Below are 15,419 nucleotides of genomic sequence, written 5' to 3' on the forward strand. Positions count from 1 at the left end.
TACCAAACATTTGTTTCATTTGACAAATGAAGACACAAACTCAGAGATGTTAAGTACCTGGTTCAAGGTTACACAGTCCACTAATGGAGCACCAGGGCTGGAAGTTAGCTGTTTTAGCCTCTGTGGTCAGCTGACCATTCCTTTTCCCCCTTCTCTCAGCTTTACATCCAAGCGTAAGAAGAATGGAGGCGTCTAGGGGCTTCCTTGAAAAAGCAGGCATAAATCAGGGTAAATGTAAGATATTAATCCCCATGCAATATTTTCTCTCAGACAGAATCCTACACAGTGAAAAAGACTTACGAGACATATCAACCAAAGACCATGTGTAGACCTTTGGGTCCAGTTTGAACAAAATGTAAAAATGTTTTGAAATTATTGATAATGATTAAATCCAAGTGATGGGCACATAGGGCTTATTATGCTATTCTTTCTACCTATTCATATATATATATATATATACACACACACACATATATATACACACATATATATGCATATATATACACATATATATATACATATATATATACACACACATATATATATATATTTAAATTTCTCACTATAAAACTTTTTTTTTTAAAGAATCCATTTCTCTCAAGGGCTGACTTACAGTTTTATGGGTTATTTGACTTACCTATATAATAATATGCTTATCAGTGAGGTCCACAACTTGATAGAATGTTGATAGCTTTATGTCACTCTGGAAGAAAATGCTTCAGCCTTCTGCCATGACTGCTGTGAAGCAGGAGATAAATGCCAACCGTTAAAGCAGAAACTATGTTTCTCTAACAATTGGAATCTCTTTCAAAGTAGCTAAATACTTCTATAACCTGTTGTACTGTGAGGGGCCCAAAACAGGTAGACTATTAAAATAATAAAGGTGGTTTAATAAGTCATGGCAATGATGAAAGAACAATCACACATATCACAAGGGTTTTTATAAGTCAGAGTATGTTTGGGGAATTGTTCATCGCCTCAAAGTGGAAGGAGAACACCTGTCCAGATCCGGCAAAGAGGTAACCTTCTAGTTAGGGTTTCAAGCTTAGCACCAATTTCCAAGTGCGCCCAGGAAGCTGTGGAGCTCAGACTTTGAGGCTAAGCACTCTGCCTTTCTCCTTCATCCTGGTCCACCACCTCCGTTCAGAATCTACAAAGAGCTGTGGAATCTTGAAGGGCAGCATCTAGTAATGTTCATTACAATTTCAGGGGTAACAGCTTCTGAGTTAAATGAAAGGTGTTTAGGGTTTGTTTTTAAACAGTAATTAACTATGCTATTATTTCAATGAATATTTCAATGAAATATGCTATTTCAACACAAGGAACCACTGGAAATCTCTTTGTTTTGTGACCTAGAAGTAGACATGGAGAGTCTAAAGGGAATCAGAGGTAGATTTCTGGGAAGATAATGTTTTATGTGTTTATTTGTCTTCCAGAACTCCAAACAGTTGCGTTGGCAGGCAGGCTGCTCTATAACTGCCCCCTTCTGAAGACTCAGAGGTGTTTACAGAAACTGAAAGTCCCAGCAGTATATTTCCATGAGCTCATTACCAGTTCCGCTTATACCCTTCAGATGTTGCATGTGCAAATGAACATCCATGCAGTATAAACCCCTGCCTTGAGCTTTTGTTCTAATTACAAAGTAGCACAAGTCAGAAACGTGGTGACTATAACATCAGAGCATCTTTTTAGAATCCCTGCTTTGGTCACTATTATTCAAAGCAACTCCAATGCCATTTCTTGCCTGCCTCTTTATGCTAATCAGCCTAGCTCCCTCGGCCCCTCCTCCTTCAGCTTCCTTTAAGAACTGTTCACTTTCAGCTGTCACAGAGGGTAACTCAGACCAGGCTTGGAAATCACTGGATTTAACTCAGCAGCACTTTTTAAATTTTGTGTATCTTATTCTAGCAGTCCTCTTGAAATACTAGAGGCATTAGGTTTCGTGTCAGCAGATGGGTCAAAACATTGCCAAAACTGTAATTGGTTAGAAATAGTTACTTTGTAGGATTTTACACTGTAGAGGGGAAAGCTTCAAAGTACTTTGAAATGAAAGACGAATTAAGCTGTGCTTTTATCCAAATGAATTGGCATCTTTGTATGTAGGGGAAGTTATATTGGTCAATATTTATTTCAAGAATCATGACTAGAAAGCACTTGGAAGTTTATTAGAGAAGTAAATGTTTTACACTCAAGGACAGGATCTGCATGTACCTCTGTGGCTCTGGGTGTCTGGTGAAGACCATTTTAGGTGACTAACCAGAGGAAGGAAATGTCCTAGTGATACTGGAACCACAGCCGTATTGCCAGCACCATGTCTACTGCACAGAGAAAAGACAGCAGGCACCTGTTTAACAGTTTTTATACCTGTAAACTGAAGCTTCCAGAAGACCAGCAACAGCAAGGTGAGTCAGCCAGGCAAACGCGTTCTGTGACCTGGCCATTTGCATTCCAGGAGGAATGGTAGGCTGGGGAAGTGCCTGGGGAATCTCTGGTTTGCAGATGCTTTATAATTTTTGATTTTTTTTTAACTCTGAGAATAGACATAATAGTAATGCATAAGGGTGAGTTAACTTGGGTTCACTCCTGGTTTTTAAAGGACTATGGGAGACTATCAAGAATGCTATTCCTTGGACTTGTCCTTCTGAGGCTTATGTGCTGAGACTTCCAGCCACTGTTGTTTTTCTAGAGTATGCTATATTTGTGTAATTCAAAACACCCATCCAGGGAAGGCTAAATCAGCTACAAGGGGAATTTGCTGAGATTAGCTTTATGTTACACTGGAACTGTCTTCCCTGTCCTGCCACTAATGGCACACTTTTGGATTGAAAGTTGAAGCCTAATTTTGCCTGGATCTCTGACTCACTCACTTGTGGGAAAAATAAATATATTCTTGGCTCTTTCCCTGTTACGATGTAGGAACAGCTGGAGAAAGACAGTGAAAAGTGTCACATTTCACATGATGGGCACTCATTCAGACTAAGCTATCTACCTGGCAGCCATTTTCACCATCAGTCTTTTTTAAAATTTCAAATCCACTACCCAGCCAGCTGCATCAATTAGTGGCAGATGGCTGACATGAATAGACAAGATGATCTTTCCAACCCATTCTGGCACGGACAGCAAAGGACACTTGAAAAAAAGGCAGGGTGCTGTCACAGATGACATCATCACTCCCCAGAGGTTAAGGATTGGCCCCGGACATTTCTAACTTGCCCTTAATAACCACTGATGGATCTGTCTATGTAGGGATCTAGGCTGCCAGCTCTTTATTTACTTTTCCACAGACACGGTTTTAGATTTTAGTGGCGTGGACAGAGCTGGCTAACGGGCTGAAACTCCCATTTCCAAGGTGGCACCTGTGTGCTAACGTTTGCATGAAGGTGTCAGGCCACTTTCTTGCATTAGTTCCTGGACTTCACGCTGTACAAGGCTTACCATAGTGGGGGCAGAAAATACTTTATAATAAATGGAAACAGCAAAAACTTTTGAGACCGTTCGGTATCATCAGGGCTGAAATAAGTCATTTTAAACTAACTGCTTTTGCATGTAAAGTCCTGGAATGTGCCAGAGTTTAATCATAGCACTATAAAAGTTTTGCTCTTCTGTTAGTAAACCCTAGTCCATCATAGGTTTTTGTTGGCTGTTCATTTTGTTTGAAATGTTTAAAGCTACTTCCCCACTCCAATTGCTAATGTAATATTCATTATATAAAATATGCCAGGGGGAGCATAGAGGAGATGGTTAAAATCACCATCCAGAGAGTGTTGTTCTTAACCCTTTAGTGCATAGTCTTCCAGCCTTTTCTTCTGTGCCCATGTACAACGTACTCTTTTGCTTGATTTTTAAACAAAATAGAGTTATTTTGTATATAACATTGTATGAACTGCTTTTTAATTTAATAATTGATTATGAACAAATTTCCATGTCATCATTCATGCGCATATATTCTTCTACAACCTTATTTTAGCTATTCATTCATTCATTCATTCATTCATTCATTTAAATTTATTTTTGAGAAAGAGAGAGAGCATGAATGCATAAGCAGAGAAGGGGCAAAGAGAGAGGGAGAGAGAGAATCCCAAGAAGGCTCCACATTCAGCATGGAGACCGACACTGGGCTCGATCCCATGACCCTGAAATCATGACCTGAGCCCAAATCAAGAGTCCAGTGCTCAACCGAGTCACCCAGGTGCCCCTCTGCAGCCTTGTTTTTAGCAGTTGTATGCTCTTCCTTAAATGGATGTAGTAAAATTCCTTTAGGCAATTCTCTATGATTAGACATGTATTTTATTTCTATTTTTTCCCTTTTACAAACAACATTGTGTTTAACCTAAGCAAATGGATAAATCATTGCAGAGGTAAGATTATTTTCTTGGGATACATTCTTAGTGGTGGAATTGCGAGGTCAAAGGATATATATGTTTTTTTAAGATTTCTGTTGTTGTGGGGTTTTTTTGTTGGTTTGTTTGCTTATTTTTTGACAGTTGGCCCTCCACTCAGCAGTATAGGGGTATATTCTCAGTAATATTGGGTATTATTTTTATTTTTCCCCAATTTTCAAAGTGGAAAATACTATGCTGCTGTGGTTTTAATTTAAGGCAGGCTGTCTTAATGTTCTCTTCCTTTATTGGCCATACCCAGAGGAGACTGGAAAAATCATTATGATGACACACTTCCCAAAATACCAAGAAGACTAGAAGTCTAGTCTTTTTTTCTCAGACTGAAGCTTTTGCCTAGAATATTTTGAAAGCAACCATATTCTTCCACAACTGAGTCTCAAAATATCAGTCCCCAGAAACCACAATCCATAAGGTTGTAAAGCACGTGAATGCAATTGAGAACAGCAGTCAACAGCATTGACTGCTACAAGAACTGTCATCTAGAGATCCGAATTGACAAGTGACACTGGGCGGTGTTTGCCATGCTGCTGAGTAGCATTCAGTTACTCTTCTGGAGTTTAAAAGTATTCATTGAGTATAGTGGCCTTGATTTTTTTTCCTCCAAGCTACATTCGCACCTTGCTGCTATGCAAAGTTCAGCAGAGGTCCAAGAAAGCAAAGCGATTGGTTTCAGAGAGTGAGGTCTGGCTATGGATTTGTTTATGGAGGCATTCTGAGTTTGTGGCTTTGGCCTACCCCTCCCCCCCAACCACACCAAAGTTCCAGCTTTTTAATATACAGACCATGATTAATTGACATTTAACTCCTCAGAGGGCATAACCAGATTCAACACATAGGTACTTTCTAACCCTCCCTGCTATATGCTGAAGTGCTTTATGTTATAAAATTGTACTTTTGGGGTGATCATTTAGATAAAAGTCACTTATTGTTTAGCAACCATCTGAACAACGACTATGCAAAGCACTGTGCCAGACATGGTACATCAGTTGAACCAAGCCAACTAAACTATGGTTTCCAGTCCCCATAGTATTTACATTCTACAGCAGCAGATGCTAAACAGTCCAGCACAGGAATCCAGTAGGCTTCTCTCCCTACTTGTTGCTGTCTTTATAGATTCTTCTGTGATAGTTCAAATCCATTTATCTGTAACATTGATCTGAGATCACATTTATAAACATTAACTTATATGTCTACAAAGCCTCAACAAAGTTCAGTTCACATTACATGTGCTAGGTAGTCTTAACCATACTTATGTTTTATAAACCATATTTATGTTTATATACTTTAAAATTCACAAAGTAAATGTTTAGAATGCTTTAAAAAATTACACAATTCTCAATACATTATCTTATTTAACTCTTACAATAGTCAGGTGAGGTAGTGTATTAGTCAAGGTTCTCCAGAAAAACAGAATCTCTAGGATGTGTGTGTGTGTGTGTGTGTGTGTGTGTGTGTGTGTTTATAGATAGACCAAAATTTATTTTAAGAGATTGCCTCACACAATTAGGGAAGATGGCAAGTCCAAAATGCACTGTGTGGGCCACCAGGCTGGAGTCCCAGGCAAATTGCTGACCAACATTACAGTTGAAATCTGAAAGTGGTCTGCTGGCAGAATTCCCTCTTGCTCAGGGCAGGTCAGTCTTTTTTATATCCAGGCCTTTAGCTGATGGATGAGACCCACCAACATTCTAGAGGGCAATCCGCTTTACTCACAGTCCACCAGTTTAAATGTAAATCTCATCCAGGGGCATCTGAGTGACTCAGTTGGTGAAGTGTCCAGCTTCAGCTCAGGTCACGGTCTCACAGCTTGTGAGTTTGAGCCCCGCATTGGGCTCTACACTGACAACTCAGAGCCTGGAGCCTGCTTTGGATTCTGTGTCTCCCTCTCTCTTTTCCCCTCCCCTGCTCATGCTCATATATAGCTATCTCATAAAATCCATGATTTTTGAGATACAATGTTTAACTTTTTTTTATTGATCCATATCAGAGAAACTTCTCTGCAGATATTCAAGATGCATTAGTGTTCCTTCTGATTTTTCTTGTTCTGACACCAACTGGGTGTACTACAATTTAATTAAATTCTGTCATTATCCAGAGTTAATGAAGACTCCAGAAGTTAAGGGCTCAGTCTCAAGAGACCGATCCACTTAAATGCTAGCTACAAATTTCAGGTGTCTCCAAGCCACCTCCATTTCTGCCTGGATGACTACAAATTTAAGGCTTCCCACAACTCTCCCAGGTTTGAAAATTTGCTGGAATGACTCACAGAACTCAAGAAAGCCCTATACTTATGATTACCATTTTATTATAAAGGATACAAATGAACAGCCAGCTGAACAGATACATAAGGCAAAGTGTCGGGTGTTTCTGAGCACATGGAGTCAGGGTATCCCACTCTCTCAGGATATCAGTAAGATCATCAGCCAGGAAGCTCCAGTAAGCATGGTGTCCAGAGTTTCCACATGGGATCTCACTACATTTGCATGATTGATTAAATCAGTGACTATGATTGAACTCTGGCTTCAATCTCTCTTCCCTCTCTGGAGGTTGGAAATGGAAAGTAGGGCTAGAAGGTCCAACCTTATACAACCTTGTTCTTTTTGGTGTGGCCAGCCTCTCCCTTGAGTTTCCTCGTTAGCATAACAAAGACAAATGGCCATCAGTTAGGAAATTCAGAGGGTTTGTCAAGCTCTGTGCAAGGAATGGAGAGCTAAAACCAGATCTATTCTTTATTACATCACATTTTGGCTGTCATTTTCAGGATGAATTCTTTTCTTAATGTTAAGACAGTTTCCTGCAAGTCAAGGAACACAGATTAACGCCCTCAACCACTTATTTATTCAGTACAGTTTTTACCAAGAGCTGGGAGCTATATTAGACACCAGAAATGCAAGTTTTTCTGCCCAAGTTTATTTTCTGTCATGTGCTTTTTTGAGGAATTCAGTAATAAGAACTCAGCTAATGATACTTTTTCAACTTTTTGGGTGAAAGAAAAAGTGATTTGACTCCATAATATTGTGACCCTGCTGCATTAATCCTCATTCTGTGTATTTTGGCCACACTCCTCTTGAGGGTTCCAGAAGGCACTTAATTTAGCTTTGAACTTAGTAAATATAAATATAAAGGCTAAGTGGGGCATGTTTACTGTGAGACCAAATTTGCTCTGAGTCTAAACCATAAAACACAAATTATATTTAGGTTGCCGCAAATGCACTATTTCCCTTGAAAATACTCTGTGAACATTTATGAATATACTTAATTTAGAACACTTAAAAAATTTAAGTGCTAAGGAATGAAGATACAACCATGAGAAAGGAAACCCAGTGGTGGCAAACAATGAAATAATGCCTTTTATATGAAAAGATAATGTGAGATACACACATTATGCTTCTCAAAATAGATTTGTATTAGCTTTCCTTCTTTGTGATTCTAAAACAGTGAAATGGCATAGACAACATGACATCTTTTGGGTGATACATGGCTAAATAAACGAGGATCAGAGGAAGGAACCCTGCACATATTTCTGTTTTTCTTCCACCAAAAGGGAACCTCAAAGTGGCTCAAATGAGTTTTGTTCTATCTACAAAACCATTACTCACATTTAAAAAAAAATTTTTTTTTAACGTTTATTTTTGAGACAGAGAGAGACAGAGCATGAACCGGGGAGGGTCAGAGAGAGGGATACACCGAATCTGAAACAGGCTCCAGCCTCTGAGATGTCAGCACACAGCCCGATGCGGGACTTGAACTCACGGACCGCGAAATCATGACCTGAGCCGAAGTCGGCCGCTTAACTGACTGAGCCACCCAGGTGCCCCCCCATTACTCACATTTAAAGGCACAAATTGGTGGAAACAAATCTAGACCATTTAAAAATAACTAGAAAGGAGAGAACTCATTCTACTAGATTTGATTGTATTCAAGCTCCCACTCAGTGCAGGAATTCTTTCCACTAAGCTTTCTTAATAGATGGCACATTTATGACGATCTGAAATATATATATACATATATATATGTATATATATATATAATGGTTTAAACTCCATTTTCCCACTTCACACTCATTAGCATGGCTACTATCAAAAGAAAAAAATAGAAAATAGCAAGTGTTGGCAAGAATGTGGAGAAATTAGAACTCTTATACACTGCTGGTGGGAATGGAAAATAGTGCATCTGCTGGAAAATAGTATGGCAATTCCTCAAAAACTACAAATAGAATTACCATGTGATCCCGCAATTCTACTTCCAGGTATATCCCCCAAAAAAGTGACAGCAGGGAATCAAACAGGTACTTGCACACCGATGCTCATAGTAGCATTATTTACAATAGACAAAAGGTTAAAGCACATCTTTCCATTGACAAGTGAATAAACAAAATGTGGTGTATATATATATATATGTACACAAGAAAATATTATTCAGCCTTAAAAAGAAAGTATATTCTGATACATGCTACATCATGGATGAATCTTGAGGACATTATGCTAAATGAAACAAGCAAGTCACAAAGAGATGAATACTATATGATTCCACTCATATGAGATTGCTAGAGTAGTCATTTTCAGAGACATAGAGCAGAATGGGGGTTGCCAAGGGCTGGGAGGGGGAATAGGGAGTTATTATTTAATGGTATAGAGTTTCAGTTTTGCAAGATGAATACGTTCTAGAGATTGCACAATAGTGTGAATCAGCACTATTGAACTATGTGCCTAAAAATGATTAAGATGGTAAATTTTAATGGTATGAAAAAAAATTTTAAGCCATTACTGGCCAAAGCCATCCCTAATTATGTTTCTGAATTTGGGCTTAAAAAAACAAAAACAAAACAAACCTTCATTTTTCCTATTCCTAAAACCAAAACTAGAAGGAAATATTCTGCTCATCTCTGATTCCCAAAAGCTATTTCTTTGAAAACATTAATAAAATTAATAAGCTCCTAATTTTTACAAAAAAAGAAACAAAACATTACCAATATCAGGAATTATATAGAGTGTCATTATAGATCCTACAGCTATTAGAGTGATAATAAAGGAATATTATGAATAACACTGTGCCAGAAAGACACCAAAAAAAAAAAAATTCAACAGTCACTCACATAAAAACTCCAAAAGGATTTAGGGGAACTTCCTCAACCCAAAAAGTACATTTTCAAAAAACTGACAGCTAGTATAGTGCTTTCATTGTCAATGAAAGACTTAATACTTCCCTACGAAGATTGGGAAGCAAGCAAGGATGTCCACTATAGTCACTTCTATTCAACATTATGGAATAGGACTGAAGGTCTTAGCCAATGTACTAGGTTAAGAAAAAGAAATAGGGGTGCCTGGGTGGCTCAGTTGGTTGAGCATCTGACTTTGGCTCAGGTCATGATCTCATGGTTTGTAAGTTCAAGCCCTGTGTTGGGCTCTGTGCTGACAGCTCAGAGCCTGGAGCCTGCTTCTGATTCTGTCTCCCTCTCTCTTTGCCCCTCCCCCACTCATGCTCTGTCTCTGTCTCAGAAATAAACATTAAAAAATTTTTTTTAAAAAAAGAAAAAGAAAAAAAATAAAAGTTTTATATTTTGGAAATAAAGAGGTAAAACTATATTCACAGATGAACGATAGTTGGTATAGGAAAAACTTTAGGAATCAATTAAAAGAAAAGAAAATACTACAACTAATAAGTGAGTTACCAAGATCACAGATAACAGCATACAAAGTCAGTATACTAAAAACAACTATATTTCTATATACTAGCAAAGAATAATTGGAAGTTGAAAACTTTTAAGTATTCTTTTAGTAGTACATTTTTTATAAAAAAATAGTAAAGGAGTTATTAACAAAAGATGTGCAAGACCTGTACACTTAAACATTGTAGAGAAAAGCTAAAGAAGATTGAACTAAATACTTAAATTGGAAGGTTCAATTTATTAAGATATTAACCCTCCCCAAATTGATCTAGAGAGTCAAGGCCATCTCAATCAAAATTCCCGCAGACTCTTTTTTCATTGACAAGCTAATCTTTAATTTATAAGGAAATGCAAAGGACCTAAAATAGCTAAAATCTTGAAAAAGAAGAACAAATTTGATAACTTATGCTTTGGATTTCAACATATAATAATCAAGATGGTATAATATTGGTATAAGCATAGAAAATTTATTATTGAAACAGAAGAGGGAGCCCAGAAATTGACTCACTCATTTTTGGCCAGTTTTTGACAAAGATATCAAGATAGTTCAAAGAAGGAAAAGATACTATTTTTTGTAATACCCCTGGAACAAATAGCCCTCATTACCCACCTCACACAAAAATTAATTTGAGATGAAATATGAAAACACAGAAGCTTAATCTGTAAAACTTCTAGAGGAAAAACACGGGAAAATATTTTCATAAATTGGAACAGGTAATTTTTACAGACACAGAAAGTACTAACCATAAAAAATAGATAAACTGGACTACCAACATTAAAAATACTTGTTTTTTAAAAGATTACATTAATACAAGAAAAGAGAAACTGGGAGATGAGTGCCTGAGTGGCTCAATTGGTTAAACCTCTGACTTTGCCTCAGGTCATGATCTCACAACTCGTGAGTTCAAGCCCCATGTAGGGCTCTGTGCTGACAGCTCAGAGCCTGGAGTCTGCTTCAGATTCTGTGTTTCCTCTCTCTCTGCCCATCCCCCTGCTTGTGCTCTGTCTCTCTCTCAAAATAATAAACATTAAAAAAAAATTTTTTTAAAGAGAAACTGGGAGAAAACATTTGTGATATATGGATCTGGAAAAAAAGCTTGTAATCAGAATATGTAAAGAACTCAATATAAACAATTTGATTAAAAAATAAGCAGTCTGTCAGACACTTTACAAAAAGGACATATAAATGTCTAAGAATCACATCAAAAAACGCTCAACATAATTAGTCATCAGGGAAATGTAAATTAAAACCTCTGTCAGATATCACTTCCCATTCACTAGAATAGCTAAAATTAAGAATGCCAATGATACTGTGTTGCAGAGACTGTAGAGCAATCAGAACTCCTATGTATTGCTGTAAAGTGATACGACCACTTTGGAAAATAGTCCGGCAATTTCTTTTATCGTTAAATCTACGCCTACCCTATGATAACCAATCACATTCTTAGTTATTTTCCCAAGAGGAATGAAAAGCAAAAAGCTTAGAGAAGAATGTTCATGGCAGATTTTATACCTATGAGCTCCAACATGTGAACCACTCAAATGTACATAAGCCCGTAAATGGATAAGCCAACTGTGGTATGTCTGTAGACTGGAATGTTATCCAGTAGTAGAAAGCAGTAAGTTGCGGTTACACATAACCACATGGATGAATCTGAAACTGTACGACATTTGGGGGGTGAAGCCAAGAGGCTGGTCTATGGGGTGAAGGACCAAGGGCTTGGCACATGTGCAGCTCATACAGCAGTATGCTGCCGCGCATGGGCTGGTAAACTCTGGCAGTAGCATAGACTCTAACCCTTATGCTGTGTGATGGAAGGCCATCTCCTGAGGATGCTGTAGACATCTCAGATACAAAATTCTGCTAGGGCAACTTCAAGATCCCTTTCAAAACCAGGATTCTGTGGTTTGCCCCCAATTCTTTCATTCATTTTGATGTTGTCTCCTCAACGGTGTTGTGCAAGTTCTTTGGGAGCAGTAAACTGGGTTTATACTGGGAACCACTCACAGCACTACATGTCACCTGTAAACAAGTCATATTTTGTCATATGTCATCCTAACCCAAAAACTCCAGAGCCTGTGCTATAGCCCGAGTTTCCTTCCTCTCATGTGGGCTCATTTAAGTACCTGGAAACGATCTGAGTGATGGCTGGCCCTTGAACTCAGTTTGTCATTCAGTTTTAAATGTGTTGCTATTCGAGTCACCAATTGATCTGTATGTAAACCGCTCACCACATCCAAATGTCTCCCAAAAGGGGTATTTAACTCTAAAACAATAGGTAAGAAAATGCAGCAGTATCAGTGCAAACACATCAGATCAGAGCAGGTGGCCTGCTTATTGGGCTAGCAGTTTTCACTGAAATTTAAATATTTGCATGATATATGTTTCTTGAACTGCACGAAGTGTGAAAGATTGCAATGTACCACTTTTGGAACTGGGCCAATATGGCCTTGGAGAGATGATTTAGATTTTAACAAAATAAATAAGAAGTATCAAAAACTCCAAATTAAACAGAGGCTAAGCAATAGTCATTATTATAACTCACTTTTTTATTTAAACTGGGGACTCTATTCAGAATAAAGTGCTGGCTCAAAGTGCTCATTATATTAAATCATTAACTTGACTTGAAATATTAACATTTAGGCCAGGTAAATTTCACACCTGACTTGCTTTTTAATGAAATCTATTGGTAAAGCTAGCATAATAACCAAAGGCAGGATTCAAAATGCAGTAAATACTCATATCCAGTAAAAAGCTGCATTCCTTCTACCCAATGACCAGATATCTCACCCTGTGTAGATGGTCAATAACTAAGCACGAGGTCATAAGAGTGAGATCTAGATTACTGACAAGAGATGATGATAGTCGGAAGATATCTTTTGATACTAAACCAACATCAAAGAGCATGAAACATGCATCTGTGAATTGGGCCAGAAGGAGACAGAGGCTAAACTGTAACTGATGAAATGGAAACTGACCTATATACTCGAACGGGAGAGCGAAAAGATTTTTGTAAGTCTCCCGTATCACTGCAGAATAGGCTTCAGGTCCTAAAAGAACCCACAGCTAACAGGACGCAAGTTCCTTTCCCTCAGCAGATGCAGAGAAACTACCAAGTCTCCAGACATGACAGCTTAGTAACTGGATTGTCCCTCTTGAGTAGGAATCTGTAATCACTGGTTTCAATAATGGGCTCCAAATCCTTTCTTGTTCTGATAAAAGGAAGTAGTTCATAACAAGAAGGTATGTTACCATCTGGAGAAAAAAGAGTAAAGCAGGGAGACTTGATGGAAAAGGACCATTTTGGTCTAGGCCTGTCTGTGTTAAACTGTAGTTGACTTGCAGAGAAATGAAGTCACAGATAAGGATTTATGTGTATGTGTGTTTTTATAAATTGAGTGTGGGTAAGACATATACCAGAGCTACAGATTATGAGGGTCTGTTCGTTCAACAAGACTGACTTTGTCATAAGGAACTTCATGTATGAAGTATGGATTCAAGTGTGGATTAGTTTTGGTATTAGTTGCCATTTTTCTTCCTGAAAATTGAATACGCTAAAATTAATTAGTAGAGGTGATTGTTTGATCGTAGGATGAAGCAAAGTAGATTTTGAGGGACTTGCAGAAAGCTCTAGCTACAAATAAAAAGAGAAAAAAAGCATAAAGATTTAGAAAACAAATCTTCAAAAAACACCCATAATAGATGTGCCGATGTCTTTCTAATTTTGTAAACATTTCTTACATTTTAAGGTTTAAATTCACAATATTGTTATTGTCTTTTACTTTGCTCGTAGCAGGCTATTAATGTTTATTTAGTAAATCAATACTTTTTCCCCAAAAGTTCATCCAAGTGATAAATATTCCCAAATTACTGAGTGTTCGAGCTTTAAACTCCACTTAGGGCAATGGATCTTCACATACTAGAAAACTGAAAGCAGAGGAGAGAAGTGACTTACTCAAAGTTAATAGCTAATGCAAAGAGCCGGTACTATACTTCTACATTTGTTTGAGAATGTTATGAAGAAAGGGCCAGCATAATAAAAAGTATCTACAATGCATTAAAAAATTAAGACAAAATAAACTTGAGTTGTACCTTATTTAAAAATACCCACAGAAAGAGTATTTACTTGTGTAATAATCTTAGTATTAAGCAGGTAGAGAAAATGATGAGTATATGAGGGAGGGGAAGGAGAAACAGGAAGAGGGAGGAAGGGAAAAGCGCGGAGAAGCAAGGAACCAGGAGCTAGAGAGAAATATGCAGCCAATTGAGAGCAAAGAAAGGAGAAGAAGCAAATGAAGAAAAGCTGATTTAAAAAAAAAAAAAAGGTCCAAAATGTGCTACATACATACACTGGGATATTATTCGGCCTTAGAAAGGAATGAGATTCTTCATACATGCTACAGCATGGATGAACCTTGAAGATACGCTAAGTGAAATAAGTCAGGTACAAAAAGACACAGATTGCATGATTCCACTTCTACAAAGTGTCCTAGGGCAGGTGGATCCACAGAGTCAGAAAGCAGAGGGTGGTTTGGTGGGAATGCAAGCTGGTGCAGCCACTCTGGAAAACAATATGGAGGTTCCTCAAAAAACTAAAAATAGAACTACTCTACGACCCAGCAACTGCACTACTAGGCATTTATCCATGGGATGCAGGTGTGCTACATATGCACCCTCATGTTTACAGCAGCACTATCAACAATAGCCAAAGTATGGAAAGAGCCCAAATGTCCATCGATGGATGAATGGATAAAGAAGATGTGGTATGTGTATACAATGGAGTATTACTCGGCAATTAAAAAGAATGAAATCTTGCCATTTGCAACTACGTGGATGGAACTGGCGGGTATTATGCTAGGTGAAATTAGTCAGTCAGAGAAAGACAAAAATCATATGACTTCACTCATATGAGGACTTTAAGAGACAAAATAGATGAACATAAGGGAAGGGAAAAAATAATATAAAAACAGGGAGGGAGACGAAACAGAAGAGACTCATAAATATGGAGAACTGAAGGTTAGTGGAGGGGTTGTGGGAGGGGGGATGGGCTAAATGGGTAAGGGGCACTAAGAAATCTACTCCTGAAATCATTGTTGCACTATATGCTAACTAATTTGGATGTAAATTAAAAAAATAAAAAATAAAATTAAAAAAAAAAAGAAAGTAGAGTGTGGTGACACAGGCTCTGGGGAGAGAGACATGGGGAAATAGCACTTCGTGGATACAGAGTTTCAGTTTAAGATGATGGAAAAGTTCTCAAGATGGACGGTGGTGATAGTTACGCATCAGTGTGAATATACATAATGTCACTGAACCGTACATTTTAAATGGTTAAAATGGTAAAATGTTA

At 37.9% G+C, this 15,419-nt stretch overlaps 1 protein-coding gene across 1 annotated transcript in view; it reads left to right on the top strand.

Moving 5' to 3' along the window:
• Positions 1-1,653: 1,653 nt before the first annotated feature.
• RANBP3L (RAN binding protein 3 like) overlaps positions 1,654-15,419 on the top strand; it is a 45,342-nt gene continuing 31,576 nt past the window's right edge. Inside the window, exon 1 of the mRNA XM_043599827.1 lies at positions 1,654-2,402. Coding sequence (XP_043455762.1) covers positions 2,312-2,402 — 91 coding nt within the window. The 5' untranslated portion in view covers positions 1,654-2,311. The remainder of the gene's footprint in view (positions 2,403-15,419) is intronic.

Source organism: Prionailurus bengalensis, chromosome A1 (genome assembly GCF_016509475.1).
Source record: "Prionailurus bengalensis isolate Pbe53 chromosome A1, Fcat_Pben_1.1_paternal_pri, whole genome shotgun sequence".
NCBI lineage: Eukaryota > Metazoa > Chordata > Mammalia > Carnivora > Felidae > Prionailurus > Prionailurus bengalensis.